Raw genomic sequence first — 21,145 nt, forward strand, 5'->3', positions numbered from 1 at the left:
AAAAGGACCCAGATGAAGCCACTTTGGCTCTCTTTGCTGATAAATATATTGATGTAGGTTTGTTTTTTCTTTCAGATCCTCCAGCTCCTAATTTGTGAAACTCATTTTCACATCGCGGCCTGCCCTGCAGCAGCAGTGATCTTTCAGAAGGGTACACGTTTTGTTGTAGGCGTTGGCACAGGTAATTCTTGTATTTCCCAGGCCTTTCTATGTGAACATATGACTCCTCAAGAATTCTGATATACCTTTAGTGCAACTGGCATCTATGGTGTTGACGCTAATGGCAAATAATTATCACAGTTGGCATTAATACTATTTTTCACATTTATTTTATTAGCCATAATACCTCATTATGATCTGGCCTGACAGTGCAGCTCTCGCCATACACTTATGTGAACATCACCAGATAGGAGCTTTGGTCCCACCCACATGTTGGGAGCTAGGAGAAGAGGTTTTGATTGGGCAGACGTGTTGTGTTACCACAAGAAAAGTACTTGCCCTCCACACAGCAGTGATCCTTCTGTTTATTTATCTAGCTTCTGAGGTTGGACTTTCAGGGGTACACACATGACATTGTAATCTTGTAAAAGTGACTTAGAAAGCTAATTTATCATGTCTGTCTTTCTCTGCCAGGAGCAAAGATGGGAGGAGGGCAGTCATTAACTTAAATGGATTTTTAGGTCTGGCTTTGCATCACCACTGTCACCTGTTCTTTTATCCTACACCAACTTTATTCTACATGTTTTTGTTTCTACAGAAATGCATATTAATTTCCATGCTAATTTCTTGTAATGCTTCACATTATCACACAACGTTTCTTAAAAGCCAGCCCTATTGGCATTGCCAATGCTTGTTTATGCCAAGAGGTCTCAACTCCACAGCCAGCAGCACAGTGGACTGCTTTGAATTGCCAGGCAAAATGAAAGTTACCTTCTTAAATGTTGCCTAAATAAGTGGCAAAAGTGTTCTGACAGACCTCTGCGGCACAAAGATCACAGCTCATTCAACATGACACCACCAACCAACCAGAAATTGACCACGACACAATTCCCAGAATCTAGCATCACAGGATGACTCTCACTGTCGTGTGCAATGGAAATCCTAAAATGGTGCAGTAAGGCACCTGTGGTCAGCCAACAGCGATGTGAGGCTTTATCAGTGGCAGAATGTGCGCTCTACAAATCCTAACATACTGTTCTCATTGATACCAGATTTGTGATAAAAATAGGGGGCAGATTTATGAAAAGTGGAGCTGCACCTAGTGCAGCACCAATTTCCTTGTGCCTCTTAGTGCCCCCCTAAAGCCACTATGTGTGCGCCGTATTTAAAATAAGGCGCACAATGGCAGTAGTCAGGGGGGCTAGCATAATAATTTTTTACGCTAGTCTGGTGCTTTGCCGGATTACCATAAAAAATTATGACGCTAAACCTGCAAAGCACCCAGAGGCCCATTCTAACCAATGGGAACCTCTTTTTAACACTTGCTCTAAGCAGGCGTTAAAAAATGCCAATAAAAATGGCGCAAAGGAATCCTTTAGCGCCCCTAGCGCCATATAGCCCCATTGCATACATTACACCTGGTGCAGGCATAGCAAGCAAGCATTGCGCCACTTTGTTAATATGGTGAAATGTTTTTGCCCTTCCAACGCCACATTAGCGTAAACAAATGACGCTAATGTGGCATTGAAATGGTGCTAGGCCACCATAAATCTGGGCCTAAATGTTTCCTAAAAATGCTTTGATTTTTTAGGCAAACTATTTTTGTCCTATTATATTCAGCGGTTTTGCCTTAATCCCAGACTATGCCTTCTTGTTTGGAAAAGTGATCACAGCTCCGCAGTCATAGCCTGCTCTGAGCTGAGTCTCACTTATGCATGCGGCTTATAAGGTTGCACATAAGGCGGGGGTTAGGGGGTCGCAAAGGAGCTAGAAAGGTGGACAAAGAGACATGCATGATGCTAACGGTCCATTTTACTGTGAACACTCCCAGTGACTGAACTCTCAAACATCCACTACACTTTTAAAAACTCAATTTGGGCATAATGTATTCAGTACATCCCAGCCTATCCACACAAAGTTGAATCACTTTTAAAACTTTATAAATGAAGCCATGATTTCATTAAATGGTAGTTGTGAAGATCCGATTTCAGAAAGGAGATGAATGGCCTGCATCTTCAGATCGGCCAGGACATGTGTAAGCTTCTTTCCTAAAGAATGTTGTTGTTTAACCGGTTCCTTCCCCCGGCTGTGCTCCTTCTCATCTCTCTGAGAACTAAATACCAAGTGAGCTGCATGGACTTGTCTGTGCTTGAGGCACCGGAACTTCTCTGGAGACTTCTTGCTCTGAGTGAATCAAAAGCTGCAATGCCCTCAAGCCGCTAGACATAAGGGGTGGGGGGAGCTATTTATGAAATACGGGGCATTGCTGTCCTTTCCCCCTGCACTGGCACCCAAGTGTCTGCCTAGTGCCAACGCAGGCACCATGGTGCAAGGGTGGCTGTGTTATATGCAGGATTGTTTTTGTGCAGGAAGGAACACCTTCCTGCACAAAAACAATCCAGAGAGGCGTTTTCTACTTTTTTTGTGTGTTTCAGAATGCAGAACACATTGAAAGAGTTAAAAACAAGGATAAATTAAAATATATCTTCTGGTTACGCCTGCCCTGGGAGACGAAGGGTTTTGGTGCTGCCCTAGGTTTAAGTGATAAAGTAAATCTGGGGCAGCATCAAAATCCATTGGTGTTGCGTGGGGAAACCCACCGGAATCTCCCTGGCGCAGAGTAAGGCAATAAAGTGACATGCTGCTTTATCTCATTCCAAATCTATGAGGCCATGCAAAGCCATGCAAAGTGGCTTTGTCTGGCCTCATAGATATGGTTGAGAGGCCTGCGCCGCCGGAACATCATAAAAGTGACCCTCTGGCGACGCAACCCTCTCATAAACATGCCCCTCTATGTATAGGTTCTTTCTCAGCAAGTTTGCCGTTTTGCTATGTACCTCTCCTCCAAAAACGGAACAGTCTTGGTAGGACCCTTGTGCTGAAGGTGGGACAGTCTGTAAATGAACCCTTCATTGATAGATGGTATAGTCAGTGTATGGACACTTCCACTGAAGGTGGAACACTTTGGGTTGATCTCTATCTCTGAAGGTGAAACATTATGTGCATAGACTATTTATGTGCTATAGAACAGTCTGGGAAAGGAAACTCCTTTCTCTTGGTGGAACAACCTGTGTATCGACCACTATCTGAACTTGGATTTTAACCATCTTTATGCACTGTTTCTTTGCAGGTGGAACAGCCTAGGTAAGCAACATTTCTTCTGAAGAGAAACAGCCTGTCTATGCATCCTTTCTCTTCAGGTGAACAATATGGGTACTGCCATCTCTCTGAAGGTGGTATAGTCTTTATAAAGCTAGACCCTCCCTTGGTAGGTGGTACAGACTGAGTCTTCCTGTGGAAGGCATAAACCTTGGAGAGACCCTTCCCCTCTGGTGTCACAGTATGGCGAAGGGCCTATATGTGGGAGAGGCAATGTTTAAGATGAACTTTCCTCTGGGGCAAAACAGATTTGCAATCAGCCCTTCTTGTGCTCTTTGAACAGGCCTTTCCTCTGGGAGTGGCACAGTCCACAGAGGGGCCCTTTTTCCATAGATGGTATAGTGAAAGAAGGGGCGCTTCCATTGGAGGTGGTTTGGCTAGATGTCTTTCTCTGAATGTTTTAAAGTTCTCAAGAAGCCACACCTCTGGGTGGCACAGTGTGGGACAGACCCTCCTATGCTGTCGGTACAGTCCATCCGTGGCCCACAGACCTGCCCATGTTCCTTGACTTTTGCTATGCCTAAATTAAGTCTAGAATAAGTTATTTCCTCAGACAGGTCACAGTCATTTGAAGGACTGTTCCTCCGAGGGAGCACATGCTTGTTCCGGCACTGGGCAGTGGCCCTGAAACTAGATCACAAGTGATCGGCTCTTCATTCTTTCATTGCCCAGGTGGTGTGAGGTTCCCTGGGTTCTTCGGCACGGCGCTGGCAGACGTCTCCATGGCACTGCTGCTTCCCTCCTGTGTCCCTCCTGAGAGCGTGAAGTAGAGGATCAAGATGAGGATAACCAGGACTGCTGTTGCAACAGCGGCGATGATGATTTTCAACCGGACGTTACTCCATCGTGTCTTCCGCTCCACGGTCCTGGCGGTCTTGTGGAACGCTTTACCCTGTTAAAATAGAGGGAGCCGAAACCATTAAAGACTGAAACAAGGGGCTAATGTTACAAAGCAGAAACAAATCTCAACATTAACATTGTTTGTATCAGTGGGGGATTGTTATATGGTAGGGGTAAGCAAATGGAGGTTAATATAGGGTTATAATAAGAGAGGCTAGTCTCTACTTAGAAAGGGGGTTCAGCCCTAAAAATAATATAGGTGAGGCCCTTATAATAAAGAAGGCTAAGCCATAAAAATAATGAAGGCTGGGCCAAAATAAAAGAGGAAGTGAGGCCCTATTAATAAGGAAGGTAAAATATAATAATAGAGGAGGTGAGCCCTAATAATTAAGGACCCTGGATCCTAATAATAAATGAGGCTATTTCATAATGATAAAGGAAGTTAAACCATTTTAAGACCTAATAACAAATTAGCTGAGGCCTTAATAGTAAAGGGGGATAGGCCCTACTTATAAAGGTTATGCCCTAATAACAAACGATGCCAGACTTAAAATAAAGGAGCCTACACCTTAATGATAAATGAAGTTAGGCACTAATAATAAAGAAGGGTAGGACCTGATAATAAAATAGATGATCCCCCGTAATAAAGAAGGCTAAGCCCTAATAATAAAGGAGGCAAGGCTCTAATACTGGAAGATATTAGACCCTAATAATCAAGGGGGTTAGACCCTAATAATAAAGAATGTTAGGCCACATATTAAATGAGGCAAAGCATTCATAATAAAAGATAAGAGGCCCTGATGACAAAAAAAAGCTAACCCTTAATAATAACAGAGGTGAGGTCATAATAATAAAGGGAATTCCGCTCTAATATAAGGCAGGTGAAGCCTTAATACTGAAGAAGACCAAGCCATAATAACAGGCTAAATTAGGCCCTGCTAATAATAGGATGCGATGCCCTAATAAAAAAAGTGGCTCTGAGCTAGTAATGAATTAGTTAAGGTCATAACAAGAAAAGGATGTTGAATCGCAGTAATACATTAGGTAAGAACATAGTAATAAAGGACTTTAGGCCATAGAACAAAGTTGATAATATGTGCGCTGTAGTGAGTTTTAACAGAAGGGTGATGCAGGAATATTGGTGGATCTAAAAGAACTTGGTTCCAATTTTACCACTAAAAACAGAAACGCTAATACCCGCTCTTGGGAAAAAGCTGACCCCATGGGGCTATGAATAAAGAGATTGGCTGCAAACTCAGAGTTTGTGTGAATCTGACAAGACCACATTTTATCCCAGTGATAAGGGCAAGCAGACCTCACATTTACTACTTAATCGGACACTGCCTCTTACAAATCCTTTTGCACGTGTAAATATAAAGGTCACATGCAAATGAGGCGCTTTGCGAGAGCAAATCCAGATTTGATATTCACAATACCTGATTTTCCAATCATAAAAGGAATTAGGTATACATAATATTATCCTACCATGGTGTATGAATATTTAAGTGAATATCCAACTGCGGGCGGGGGTAGGCATTCAAGGGCAGGATGCGGTGGAGAATTTTAAGTCCTACGTGATGCCACACAAGGAGCAGAGATGTTGATACAACTCCAAATACAAGATACATAGACTACAAAATCTCTGGGAATCCTTTTTCCTCCTAAAGATGTGGAACTCTGAGAGCACTCAACCTCAGAATAGAGGGAGCAACAGAGGATATGAGTATGTCCAGCAAATTCCCAGAGACTGAGTCTGGATCTTGTCTGCAATCAGAACGGCCTCGGGAGCCAGATTATACCCCTAGAACATGTCCACAACATCTCAGAGTCCTCCAGTCCAATTGCTACTAACTGGTTGAAAGTAGGCAGCAGATAGAGGTATAATATTGAATTTGTTGCTCATCGTATGATAGGTGGGCACTTGGTAAAATGTGGCCAAATAGTATTATATACGGCCCAAATGTACTAACATTCCTGCAAAGCAGCACTGTGAGGAAATTAGCAGTACTGCATTTTATGACGTTTAAACAATTGCAGTGCCAGATTTACAAAGAGAAGAACCCGGATGATGTAAATGGCTGAGCTCAGGCAAAAAAAACAGTTTAGCGCAATTCTACGTGCAACCAGTGTCTAGCTTGATGTTTGTACTCAAAGTGCAGCCTCCGGTATAAATTTCAATGTGATGACAAACAATAATTGGTGACCCACATAAAATGTGAGATTTTGTGAAAATTACACGTTATACCTAGGAATGTGACACAACATTGTGCTCTCCACCTGTTTGTGCCTGGTTTATTTGGCTATAGGGTTCTATGCAAAGGTAGGCTAAGCTATCTTAGGATGCCTCGATGCCTGGCTTTGTGTCAAATTCTAGCATTTGCTGTCTGGTTTGCCAAAGACATATTGCGGACATTCAGAAAGTTGACCTAAGAATGCATTCTACTTGTTGCTTGCCACATTGGATTTGTGGTTTGTAACTCACATTGTCTTGCTTTCCATTTGCTGGCTTTGTTTGTTTTAGGCTGTCCAGCTTGACATGGTAACTCCCCTGGCCCAAACCATTATCTATAATATCCTTCTGAGTGCTGTCTTTCTGTGAACAGGCCCGTAAATCAGGTTCTTATCTCGTCACATCTGCTGTGCATTCAAAGACCGAGGTCAGATGTCAGGTGCTGTTTTCCAAGTGCACTTGTTTACATTTCTTTCTTTGACTTCAAAGTGAGAGGATTTTTGTAACAATCTTGCTGGTTACTGCGGGTAGTAAAGAGTTTTTTTTCTAGCACACAACAACATTTAAATGAACTGTGTGTATTTCAGAATATATCAGAATTAGGAACACAAATGAAGCATATTTTCTGCTATTCATGAAGTGTGTTGGAAACAAATACTTTAATATGATCAAAACAAATAACTACACTAGGTGATGCAATTTCCACACATTTTTGTCTGCGCACTGTATAGTTTTACTACTAAAAACATATGTCTGTGCAAATATAGTGGATATCTCAATCGAAAATGTGTTGTCTGTAATGGCAGTGTACTACCACACCATGAATACTCCACTCTATGCCACTCCACTCTACACCACTCCACACCCCTGCACTCTACTCTGCACCACTCACTTTACCAGTCCACACCACTGCACTCTGCACAACTCCACTCTATGCCTCTGCACTCTACACAACTTCACTCTATGCCTTTCTACTTTACCCTGACCCACTCTACTCTATGCCAATGTCCTCTTCGCCACTCTACTCTACACCACTCCACTCTTCACCACTCCTGTGTAGACCACACCAATCTACTCTGCATAACTCCACTCTGCGCCACTGTACTCTATGCCGCTTTGCAACACTGCACTCTATGCCACTGAACTCTATGCCAATACACTCTACCCTTAGGGTCTCCAACCTTTTTTGTAGTAAAAGCCTCTTATGTTGGTGAAAATAATCCAGAGCTACAAATGTTATTCTAATTTTAATACTGACCACATCAGACAAGTTTACATGTTTGTTTTAACTCTAAATTTTCAGTTTTTGTAGGCTGGGCTACACACAGTAGAGCTACTCGTTGGAGACCCCTGCTCTACGCCAATGCACTTCATTCTGTAACATTCAACTCTATGCCCCTGCACTCTATGCCAATCCACTGTACGCCACTCTAATCTACTCTGGACCACTGCACTCTATGCACTGCTCTCTACATCACTTCACTCTATGCCATTAAACTCTATGCAACTCTAAGTAACTTCATTCTACCCTGACCTGCTTCCCTCTCCTCAATGCCACTCTACTCAACTCTGTACCACTCCACTCTTTTCCTCTGCACTTTATGCCAATCCACTCTACACAACTGTACTCTATGTCACTGCACTCTACACCACTTCACTCTACTCTGCATCACTGTACTCTACATCAGTGTTCTCCATGCCACTCTACTCCACTCTACAGCACTCCACTCTGACGCTCTACTCTGCAAAACTGTATGGTCCGCCACTAAACTCTCTGCCACCCTACGCCACTGCACTCTATGCCACTTCACTTTATGGCACTATACTCCACTATGCACCAGTTTATGCTACTCTTCTCTGCACCACTATATATCATTGCACTCTATGCTACTCGACTCTACCCGGCACTCTACGCCACTGCACTCTATGCCATTGCCCTCTGTTTCACTCAAGTCTACGCCACTCCACTCTGCACCACTCCACTCTACCCGACTCTACGCCACTGCACTCTTTGCCACTGAACTCTATTCTTCTCTGTGCCACTATACTCTGTGCTACTCTACCCTAGGAAATAACCTTTGCATATGCAAGACCTATTGGCTTTGCCAGTGCTTATTTTTCAGTTGTCATCCTGTTAAGCCCCTATTTGCATACATTTGAAGAGATTTGGTGCTCACTCCAGCAAAACATTTTTAGCGCTACACTTGTGTCAACTTTTGTTGCTAAAACACTTTAGCACCAGGAAGTTGATTACCTCCTCGTTTGCACTGCTTTATGTCCGAAAAGGTTGCTTAGCGTTGGCTGCACAAAATGGCAATTAATCTCGGCAATGGTATAAACGTGTTTTGTGGCTTGTTCTGTGTAATAAGTAAATGGTACGAGAGTCACTCTGATTCCCTTTAAGCATGTTATGCTTGGTTTTAACTGTCTACCTAGGTTTGTCATGGGCGAGTTCTGAGTATCTTTTATTTAACAGTGGGAGCAGGCTGGGATTATCACAGAGTTTCTTTTCTGCTTATCTGTAAAGAGTACACTTCTGGAACCAAGTCTAAAGTCCGGGAGAACACCCACTTTAATCTTCCAAAGGATACAAATGAAAGTCATTGAGTCGTGTACTAGTTTCAAGTTTTATTTGGCCCATGCTTAATTAATTAAAATCTATGCATGCAACAAATAATAAATATTAGCAAATTTTAAACTGATTTGTTAAAACCATTACATATGAAATTATTAAAAGAGTTTAAAACGACCGTGTGGGTGAGCTAGCAAGTTTCAGTTGAATAACGTGGGCAGTTAATTAGCAGAAATCATCAGTTGATAATGTCTGGGGCACAATTACTATTATTTCATGCAGTGCGCTGCAGCAAGGGAACTTGCTGTGCTGCGATGCATGAAAGAGACAGAGCAGAAATAGCAAATATTTATAAGGATAGGGAGCATTTCCGCTCTCCTCCCGTGCTGATACATTGCGATTTGCCTAGCACCAACGCAGACACCCTTGCATCAGAGTGCAAGGGTGCCTGTGTTTTTTGCAGGTATCCCTTTCTGTACAAAAACAATCGTCAGAGGCTCATTCCTCTTTCTCTGTGTGCTGCAGAATGCAGCACACCTGAAACAAGCATTTGCAGTGCAATAGGTCTCGCATTTGTCGAACAAGTTAATTGTCATCTTTTGACAACAGCGCCCACTGTCAAAAACAAAAGAAACCATGAGTGAAAACTGCGAAAAGACGACTTAACAAAATAGAAGAAAGTTGGCTTTAAAAAATAAAACTTTTTGTTTGTCCTGCTGGGCACATTTTTATCTGTCACAAACCTTCTGTTTGTGGGGCACTCGAAGTTAAAATTAACAAAATAGTACCTTGATCACATCGGGAGCAGCGGGCGGCCACTAATTATGTTGAAATTAATTAGTGCTTGATCCTTGCTCCACACAGAGGAACAGAAATGATGGCAGACATGCCTTGATGAATTACGAAGCTGCAAAGGAGAGTACCACGCAAACCAACAAATGGTAAGCAACAGGCTGGCAACAAGCCCTTTACTGAACACAACAGTATCTTGCATGCGAGACGCATGAGCTAGCGCATGCACTCGCAGGCTCGACCCTAAAAGTGAAGTAACAAGGAGAAATAATGATATTTCTCCTTCTTACCCATCTGTCTGGTAGGTGCACCATTTTGGGGCAAACCCAGGTTTACAAGCTTTTGTAAATCTGGGTTTGCTTCACAATACATAGGTGGATGCATGAGAATGCTAATGCTCAACCCATGTAATGCGTACCCTATGCAAAGCTACACAGGACACCGCTATGCGCTGCCTTGCTTTACGTTGTATTTACTAAACCACACAAGGTGGCTTTGTTTGGCTTAGTAAATGCCAAAAAGGATTTTCTGTCGGGGCTGAGCCACAAGGGTGATGCAATCACAGTAAATCCCGACCCTGCTTTTTTTAATTTACTTGAGTCAAAAATGTAATTTAATGTATGTTCAAAACGTAGTTTTTTCTCTGCTAGACTCAAACATTTAATTAAGCATATGTTCGAAACAGTGTTGTTCAGTAAATAGGAAACCAGCCATTAATAAAGCACCCATAGGATATTCAACTACTTGTGTGCGTTAGTTACATTTCTAGTATTTAGAAATAACAAACAGTAGCACATATATATTAATCCCTCAAAAGTGAACTGTGTTTGGATAGTTATTTAACTGAATAAAATGTACATGTTGTATTGCTGCAAACAATTATAGAAATAAAGCGATGGGAGGCACATCCTGCATTGTTTGTTAGCGGCTTTTGCACTCAACCGGAACTGAAACCTGGTTATTCACTCCTATGACTGAAGGGCAGTGAAGCAGTAAAAAAACATGGGATCGGGAGCAGATGATGTGCGGACAGTGTTTCGCGTGTAATCCCGAACTCCTCCACTCAGGCCTTCAGAGGGCCGAAGGAAGCGTGGGAGGTGAACAACCGCCAGACTGCTCTCCAGCATCCCCCGTTCCCACTTCTCTGGAGAGCTGAGGGGGGCCTTGGAAGGTGGATGTATTTCTGACTCCACCATGACCTGCCTCTCGCCGTCAGGAAGGGGACTTCCCTAAGTCAAAGCTGCTGTGTGATTGGCTTCCCCCATGGACAACCCGAAAGGTGGGAGGGGCAAGGAAGACAGGCTTAGGGGTGGTATAGGATCTTGTCTTGATGCCACCTAGCAATCTTTTGAAAAATGTCCCATTCACTGCCTCTTATTTGCTCGTTGTCTCACGAAGTTTCACATACGGTCTCACTCAATGTGGCTGTGTGACTCAAGTGTTCTCCATGCCCCGCTCGTTGTTTCACTCACTGTTCACACTCTCACGCAAATCCTCACTTACTGGAAGGGATGTAGCTTCAGGGCGGGGGGAGGTGCTACAGCTCCCCAATAAATGAACTTTTTGATAAATAGCTGGGTACAGATGCTTTCAGTTGAGTATGGCGAGACGTCTGCCAGATTTCACCCACAATTTGACATACATTTTTATATTTAAACAGAAACGCACACACACTCAGTTATTAAAGTCATCAAAAATACTGGTAATTTTAAAAAAAATTGCGTTTTCCCTCATGTAATACCCCTACCAATCCACATTCCTCTCTCTTTCTACTGCCCCTTAGGCCCCTCCCATGCACCCTGATTGTCTATAATGTATTTAAACATTATATGCCAGCCTGAGTGTCGGAAAATCTGAAACTCACACCCTCCAGTCTTATTGACCAAGTTACGCCCCTGCTTACTGCCTTTCTCACATGCTCACTCACATGCTCACACACTGTCTCACTCTCACATGCTCATTCACTGCGTCCGGCTCCTCAGCAGATATTGCCTCCTCAACCAGGAAGCTAAGAACTAGAGCCTGCATAGTGCTCCAGACCAGACCCGACATCACTGGGTACATGACTATGCATAGCATATGCCTCATTTTTCAGCTTCTTGCCTTTTTCACCCCAACCTTTCCTATTTCTGCGACAAGCTGGGAAAGGGTGGAGTGACAGTGCGATTGACGTGTAGCCCTGAACACTGCTGGACTGAAACCTAAAGCGTCACTGACGGTGCAACATGTCACAAGTGGAGAAGCACTGAGGAGTGGCAGGACATGCGAGGTGCTGGCTGTTGACACGGGTCCTGGTGTCATCTTAGAATGTTTTCCAGGATAAGTGGGTTATGGAATTTGGATATGAGAAATTACAACTTAATTTATTGTGACCAGGAAACTTGGCTTTGTCAGAATCCTTGCGACATCTGTTGTATTATATGGTGTATAGGATTGGATTGCTTGAAACATTTAGGGGCATATTTACAAGGAACTGGCACATAAGCTCTGATGCGCCAGTTTTCTTGTGTCACCCTGCGCACCCTTAACAACACCATGGTAGTGCTGCATTTACAATACAGCTCACCATGGCGCGTGTTAGGACAATAGCGCCAACATTTTTTATGCTATTGTGGCGCTTTGCTGAACTAGTGCTAAAACTTTTGGCACTAGTCTAGCAAAGCACATGAAGCCTCATAGGCTAATGCACTAGTGTCACTTCAACGCCTGCCCTGAGGAGGCGTTAGAAAATGAAGCTAGGGTGGCGCAGTGAAGTCTTCTAAATTTTACTGCACCATTATTTTTTTAGGGCCTTCCTGTGGGGGAACTCCCCCCCCATGCATACATTATACCTGGTGCAGGTATAATGTGGCATAAAGGGTTACAAAGTGGAGCAATGCTTGCATTACGCCACTTTGTAAATAGGGTGCAGGGTGGGGGACTGGTTAGCGCCGCCTTAGCATAAAGAAATTACACTAATGCGGCGTAATGGCTTGTATATATGCCACAAAATGCCCTGATAAAGTTCGATGTTTGAATGAAACGCGTTGGCTGAGGCTGTGATTGTAGTCATTTGTGTGGTGTCAAGAAATATTTGGAAAAGAAGAATAAAGAAAATATAAGAAAATCTTTTTGAATTATTGTTTTTTTGGCCTGATTTAATTTGGATGCACCTCTAAGTTTGTATATTTATTTCGATATGCTTGGTAGTGGTATTTGCGAGTGGCTGATACCCGACAGCGTGTTCACCATACGTATTATCTAAGAACTGGGCAGGAGGTGCAAGTTTAAAACTACCTTCCTCATGCATGTATGCCACCCATCCCACAGTGGTCACCTTCTGCCTCAGAATAAGGCTGATCTGTTCAATATTTTTTACTGCACTAATAGTTAATATTAGTTATTGTTAGTATAGGAAAAAAGGGATAGAAGGTAACAAGGGTGAAGCCACAACTCCCATTATGAGTGAGCTACCACTGCTCAGTGTAGTTCACTAAGGTGACCACGTGGTTTCAAGGGGACTCCACAGAGTGGAATGCACAGATAAGTTACAAGTGCTCCTTAAGAGAAACTTGTGTTCGGATGTGGTGGGAGAGGTATTGGAGCATCACATTTTTTAAATCTCATGGGGGTGGCTTTGGCAAATTGGGTGCAATAGTTCACCAATAGAACGGTAACTTTAAAGTGTTTAAGCAGAAGGAGGTGGTGTTGCTCAGGTTCAGGCAGGCAGCAACAGATGACAAGGTACTGGCACTGCCCATAGACTCACAATGCTGTGCATAATGTGTGAGATCTACCAAAAGGTAGCAGCAATATTGTTGATACTTTGTCCAATTCACAGTAGAAGAGGTTCTGTGGATTGACTGCAGCAACAAGCAAGTTGCAAAGCAATGCTGAAAGGCTTGTTGATATTCGGTGTTGGAGACTGAGGGTGCAATAATTGTTAAAGCGCTCACTCGTGCCCTGCACCAGATGTTCTTATAAACTGTTTGGTCGAAGACTTTGTTTAATCAGGGTGTAAGTAGAAGTAGAGATGGGAAATGCATGGTGGAATAATCTGTATATAGGTCGTTTCTTGTTTTGATGTTTTTAAATAGATGAGCTGTCATGCAGCATTTCGCCTGGACTGATTATCGTACTATGTGCTGTTAGCAGGTGAAGTGGACATGAGGGTGCTAAAAGGTTGGTTCCCAACGTAGGTCTGAAAAAGACAGATCCAGTCATTGGCAAGTCTGAAAATCTGGAATTGATTTATGTATTTATTTGTTTATAAACAGCTGAAACATTGCAGTCAGAAATACAGGGAGTGCAGAATTATTAGGCAAATGAGTATTTTGACCACATCATCCTCTTTATGCATGTTGTCTTACTCCAAGCTGTATAGGCTCGAAAGCCTACTACCAATTAAGCATATCAGGTGATGTGCATCTCTGTAATGAGAAGGGGTGTGGTCTAATGACATCAACACCCTATATCAGGTGTGCATAATTATTAGGCAACTTCCTTTCCTTTGGCAAAATGGGTCAAAAGAAGGACTTGACAGGCTCAGAAAAGTAAAAAATAGTGAGATATCTTGCAGAGGAATGCAGCACTCTTAAAATTGCAAAGCTTCTGAAGCGTGATCATCGAACAATCAAGCGTTTCATTCAAAATAGTCAACAGGGTCGCAAGAAGCGTGTGGAAAAACCAAGGCGCAAAATAACTGCCATGAACTGAGAAAAGTCAAGCGTGCCGCTGCCACGATGCCACTTGCCACCAGTTTGGCCATATTTCAGAGCTGCAACATCACTGGAGTGCCCAAAAGCACAAGGTGTGCAATACTCAGAGACATCGCCAAGGTAAGAAAGGCTGAAAGACGACCACCACTGAACAAGACACACAAGCTGAAACGTCAAGACTGGGCCAAGAAATATCTCAAGACTGATTTTTCTAAGGTTTTATGGACTGATGAAATGAGAGTGAGTCTTGATGGGCCAGATGGATGGGCCCGTGGCTGGATTGGTAAAGGGCAGAGAGCTCCAGTCCGACTCAGACGCCAGCAAGGTGGAGGTGGAGTACTGGTTTGTGCTGGTATCATCAAAGATGAGCTTGTGGGGCCTTTTCGGGTTGAGGATGGAGTCAAGCTCAACTCCCAGTCCTACTGCCAGTTCCTGGAAGACACCTTCTTCAAGCAGTGGTACAGGAAGAAGTCTGCATCCTTCAAGAAAAACATGATTCTCATGCAGGACAATGCTCCATCACACGCGTCCAAGTACTCCACAGCGTGGCTGGCAAGAAAGGGTATAAAAGAAGGAAATCTAATGACATGGCCTCCTTGTTCACCTGATCTGAACCCCATTGAGAACCTGTGGTCCATCATCAAATGTGAGATTTACAAGGAGGGAAAACAGTACACCTCTCTGAACAGTGTCTGGGAGGCTGTGGTTGCTGCTGCACGCAATGTTGATGGTGAACAGATCAAAACACTGACAGAATCCATGGATGGCAGGCTTTTGAGTGTCCTTGCAAAGAAAGATGGCTATATTGGTCACTGATTTGTTTTTGTTTTGTTTTTGAATGTCAGAAATGTATATTTGTGAATGTTGAGATGTTATATTGGTTTCACTGGTAATAATAAATAATTGAAATAGGTATATATTTTTTTTTGTTAAGTTGCCTAATAATTATGCACAGTGATAGTCACCTGCACACACAGATATCCCCCTAACATAGCTAAAACTAAAAACAAACTAAAAACTACTTCCAAAAATATTCAGCTTTGATATTAATGAGTTTTTTGGGTTCATTGAGAACATGGTTGTTGTTCAATAATAAAATTAATCCTCAAAAATACAACTTGCCTAATAATTCTGCACTCCCTGTATTGTACACAACATGGATGACATTATTAAAGTATATTGGGATGTGTACAGTAGTGGTGGGAACAGCAGTATAATTCCTAATGGAATAGCACTGTTTTATCAATTTGCACTTCAAAAACAATCCATTAGGGACTGAAGCTGCACTGGGGGTAGGTAAGGATGAAATGAGGGAGAATGGAATGAACAAAGATGGAGAGAGCAGTGAAACCAATGTGATGTAAAAAGCAAAAAAGGTGCAGAAATTTGGATCTGCCTACAGTCCAGTTTGAAATGAACAAGAAGGAAGGTACAAAGATGGGCATAGAAAGGCAGCTTGGCTGGACAGCGAAGGTAAATGAAATTAGATTTGACACAGCAAGGGCTCTGACTAGAGACAAATGGGATTTGGGCCGAGCTTTAACTAAGACCGGAGGGCAAAAGAGAAGGACTCTGGCTGTAATATATAAAAATATACACACATAAAAAATAATATTAGGGGCCCCAATTTTTTAGGAGCCTGCCAGCAGTGCTGTTGAATACCTGGGTTGCTGATTACCAAGGCTGTCTAGTCTTGATTGCAACTCACGCGCCTTTCTTCCATCCTCCTACACTTCCTCGTTCTTCCATCACACAGCATTTCCTGTTTCTTCCACCACACTATACTTCCTCTTACCTTATCCTGCTCTTGCAAGTTAATTTATTATTCTCAGTTTCTTCCTATATCACTGTTTTCCTCTCTTTCTCTTACCCCTTGTTTCTCCATGTACTGTGCCCTTCTCTCTCTTGTTCCAGGTTAAAGTCTGATCATAACAAACAAGTCCTTGTACCCACGTCTAACCACCGGGCCAAATTAAGAGTTAACAATGAGGCCCCTACCCACCTTCTGTAGTGCTTTGTAGAACTTACCATGTCAGCCAGCTCCTGACCCCGCTCGTCCAGGTCGGCAAGCTTTCCTTCTCGCTCGATCACCTTGTTGATATTGTCTGACAGGATCCCTTTGATCTCCGAAGCCTCATGCTGGAGGCCCTGCAGCCTCTGGCCCGCCTGAGAAAAAGAAGATAAGGACAAAATTCATTAATTAATTCAACATTTGTGTAGTGCACTACTGCTCAGTCCTGGGAAAACCTCTGATAAAAGAAGGATTGGCAATGCAAGAAGAGGAAGTTACAGAATAAATGGGTGTGTTTTAAAAATGTTGCGAAAGTGGTGTTGTAAGAAGTGAGGTATATAGAGAAAGAAAACCAGGGGCCATAAGTACTAAGGCATTTTGCATTTATTAATGATGTAAATCTCAATTTCAAGCCGTTAGGAAAATGCAAAATGCCATTTTGGGGACAAAAGTAATTTGTGGTGGTGCAAAATGTGATTTCTATCAGTAAAAATTGCATTTCGGAACTCGCTAAATAGAAAATCTAAAATAGGGTTTGACAAATAGTGAATCGCCAACACTATTTACAAAGGATTTCCTAATTGCGAATAGTCGCAAATTGGCCATTTGCAAAATGCAATTACCATCAAAGTGGATCTGGCGGGTAACCAGGTGCAAACTAAAAGAAATCACCCAAAATGCATCTGGGCGAGGAGGATGCAGATTTTGGCTGGTAGGCAGATAAGGAGGCGGAGACATGAGAGGATATTTAGGGTGATGGTCACTCTTTTTGAAAAACCTGAGGAGGAGATATATGAGAAGTACAGACTCAGTAGTGAGGTAATTTTGTAATTAACTGCTGAGTCCCAACCTCAGCTACAGACCCCAACAGTCAGAAGAAATGCAGTCCTACCACATGTGCAGATATAGTGTTGTCTACACCTTTTGGCTTCAGGCAGTCACTAGGGAGCCATAGCAGTGGCAGGCGGAGTGTCACAAAGTACATTGTCTAGGTTTTGTCACAGGTTTCTGGACATCACGGTTAGCAAAGTAAACAAATACATATGTTTAGCGAATATGCCCCAATATCTGAAACAGACCAAAGTAATTTTTACAGGGTAGCACAGTTTCCCAATGTAAATTACTGTGTTGATGCCACACATATTGCCATATGCCCCAGTGCAAATGAATTTGTATACAGATTTATGAAAGAACCCATTCGCACAATGTACAGGTAGTGTGTGATGCCTCATGCATTGTAACTGACCTTGTATGCAGATTCCCAGGCAGCACCCATGACTCCTTCATGTTCCCCCCCCAGTGGAATACATAACCAACCGTCTCAGGGTGAATTAGACAATGGCTTATTACTTGGTAAGAGAACTGCTGACTCAATGCATACAGTGGCCAGTACTGTTTGTCTTATGTGACCTAATGGTATATCCTTCTTCTCCTCTTTAAGGAGATAATGCATGTGCCTTGAGTCCTTGAAACTGACACCATACTTGATTACAAGCACAAGAAGGCAGGTTCTGCTTCCTCCACAAATTTGCTGGAGCGCTACTTTACAGACCCGAGACCACCTAATTTTGATGGGCAGAGTTAAGGTCTGTTTTCACTTCTTCTCACCACCAGCAAAACCCTGGCATTAAGGGGCAATGAAAAGTGCTAAATTCTCCCCTTGCAATGGGAGAGAGCTCCCATAGTGAAGATTGCATTGTAGTTATTATGTTCAAATACATAATTCCAATTTCAGATTTTCTGTTTGAAAATGATAAAGAAAACAGTTTAGTGCAGGGCTCTGCACTGTCATGCTGTGATGGGGGTTCCTGACAATGTTTTAGAAATGACTGCTGGCTTGGCAGTCATTTCCAAATTTGGTGGGCAGAATAATCTCAATCTGGTGGATGTTAAATCCTCCTCCAGCCCAACAGAGATTACTTCGTTCACCAACAATTAAATCGGACCATTGGACTAGTCATGCATTGTGGCTTGGTCATGCAGAAGCTAATCATCAACAAGCTATTGTATGTGCTCGGGGTGGATCGCAAATATTGGATTAATCAATGTGAGGAATTGGAGAAGGAGGTGCCACAATAGGTAATTTTCATCAACTACAGCTTGGAATTGGGGTGACTGGCAACGGCTCCAATGTGAATCCTATCATAATAAGTGGTAAAACAATGCATGCCCCATATTTTGCCTAAGTTATCCACATTATAGTGACACAGTTTATCCCCCACTGCATGTCTGTCAAGAAATCTTTTGCATGGTTCCAGAAAGGCTTTACCCAGGTTACAATGGCACTATGATTTACCACACCAAAAAACATAAGCTGTCAAATACGATCACCTATTTTCAACATTACACATACTTATCCACCTGTATCCGTAATTCCATGCGCTATAACAGTAGGCCAAGGAGAAGACCTCCATCACACTATCTAATGTAAGTTGATGATCAGTACATGCAGGGCTCTTTCCAACTAAGTAGAGAGTAGAAATAGGGCTGTGTTAGAAAAAATGATGTGCCACTTAGGCCCCAGGTATGAAATGGGTGGATCTATGTGAAGGAATACCATGTCAGCGTCAATAACATTTCCTGGCCAGTATCTTTACACATAAATCCGTCTATTACAAATATTTTCCCCCACAATGGGAAATAATACGTGGGCCTAGCATTACCAGGTCCAAATCCAGATGTGGTGTCCCTATTTTGAGGACAAATCCACTTTGATTTATGACACAGTGGTAAATTGGAGTGGGGGTACGGCAGTGACGGTTGAAAGAAAGGCAGAGGCGGTGTGCTGGCAGAAAGGAACTTTCTGTGTTCCTCTGTGCCATGGGAGGGTGTTGGGTGAGTGACAGGGGTGAAGGCGTGGCTGAATTCGCAACCCAAACCTAAAGTAAAATGACTTTCCTAATTTACATTTTCCTATTAAGAAATCACAATTTCATAAATTGCGATTACAAATCTGTAGAAATCGCTATTAGAGGAATACAGTCCTATGTACATTTAATTTTGCAATTCCCTAATAGCGACTTTTACAAATTCACTACTTGGAAATTGCTGCGCCAAACCTTCATAGATATGGCCTTAAGTGACTCCCATCCACAGCTGTTGTGCTCTCAGTGGAGACACATCTGTGCAAATGAAAAGCAGGGAAAAACAGAAAACGTGTATGTTCAGGTGCATTTGCCTGCACACAATTTGTCTACAAACACGAATATTTTACCTGTGAGATGCTCTGAGTCAAATCTGTGACCTCCACCTAGGCAGCTTAAACCTTCTCTTATGGCCCCACCCACTCCCTCATTAAAATATAACACAAGCCACCACCCGACCTTCATAAACAGAGGACGGAAGGTACCTGCAAGGCCTCAGAGGGGTTCCTGCGGGAACTTAACTTGGGTCCTGCATCAAGCCTGTTTACATGTTTTCACTTTGCATCACTGTGTGTCTACAGGTGTTCTTTTGGTGCTCAATCCAAGTGCAAGAGCTTAATGGGTGGCAGCAGGAGCTTAGCTTGGTCCCTGCATTAGCACTCCCTAGAGCCTTACTTTGCTTTGCTTTGTTTTACTTCTTCAAGAGTACAGCTGAGTCTCCACAGAAGCTCCATTAAGGCCCTCTGGAGCGCTTTTTGCTTACCACAGTACCCCAGTAGGTTGCCGGTAAGTACCTTCAGGAGCTCTGTTTAGGTACTGCCTGAGTTTCATTATATACCTGCATGTGCTACTTTGTGTAACTGCAGGAGGGAAGCAGGAGCTCACTGAGATGCTTTCAGGTGATTCTTGCGCCCCGAAGACCATCCATTAATAGTTTGAAGGACTCTTTGTAAGAGCTAAGCTTGGTCACCACAGGAGCTGAATAGGGTGCCAGTAGGTACCTGCCGGACCTCACCATGTGCCAGTGGGAGTTCACTGGGTACCTGCAAGGGCTCTATTTATTGCCTATCTGAGTTTCATTATGTGTCTGCAGGAGCTCCTGGGTAGCTGCAGGGGTTGATTGACCTCTCAAAAGCAACTTAATGGGTTAAAAACATCTATTTACAAATTAATACAAACTAAATGAACTGCATGTACATGCAAATGTTTCTATAACTATGAGTGTGTAGTATGTGAGCAAAGTCTACCATAGATCCTGATCATTGCCCTACACAAGTGATCTCCAACAGTGGTGGCTGCTGGCAACAGAAAGTGGTGGGGCAGCGCAGGGGGAAACAATAATTAAAAAAGACTCTTACCTGCTGCTGCTGCTTCCGGTCCCGCTGCCGACCCCCTCAGTGCTCATTTGCTGCTGGCGGCCACACAGCACAGGCTCCCAGATTCCCCAACCAATCCAGAAGTTACTCTCATGCTATTACTCACCATAAGAGCAGTGCTGGGATTGGCCTGAGCGGGCTGGTTTAATGTTCTCCCAGGAACAGAGAGCCTGTGCATTTTCTTCACCCGTCTGTACAAAACAGCTGGGTGGGAGAAATGTAAATGCGCATGTCGGTTTGGCCGTCTTAGGACGGCTGGCCAAACCGACATGCGCACTTACAGTGCCAACCAGTCCTCCTCCCTGCCATGGCCAGGTCCTACCCCTCTCTACACTTGCATGGCTCAGTCAGGGAATACAAAATAAAATGATAGTAAAATTGTTTTATTATTTTATTTTCATTTGCTGGTGCTGAGCAGTGGGGCGACGTTCCACTGCCATTACGG

General features: G+C 43.1%; 1 protein-coding gene across 1 annotated transcript in view; it reads right to left on the reverse strand.

The window, feature by feature from the left end:
- Positions 1–310: 310 nt before the first annotated feature.
- VAMP5 (vesicle associated membrane protein 5) overlaps positions 311–21,145 on the reverse strand; it is a 42,377-nt gene continuing 21,542 nt past the window's right edge. The window contains exons 2-3 of the mRNA XM_069214366.1: positions 16,478–16,615; positions 311–4,210 (exon numbers count right to left, since the gene is read on the reverse strand). Coding sequence (XP_069070467.1) covers positions 3,980–4,210; positions 16,478–16,615 — 369 coding nt within the window. The 3' untranslated portion in view covers positions 311–3,979. The remainder of the gene's footprint in view (positions 4,211–16,477; positions 16,616–21,145) is intronic.

This window comes from Pleurodeles waltl, chromosome 11 (genome assembly GCF_031143425.1).
Source record: "Pleurodeles waltl isolate 20211129_DDA chromosome 11, aPleWal1.hap1.20221129, whole genome shotgun sequence".
NCBI classification, from domain to species: Eukaryota; Metazoa; Chordata; class Amphibia; order Caudata; family Salamandridae; genus Pleurodeles; species Pleurodeles waltl.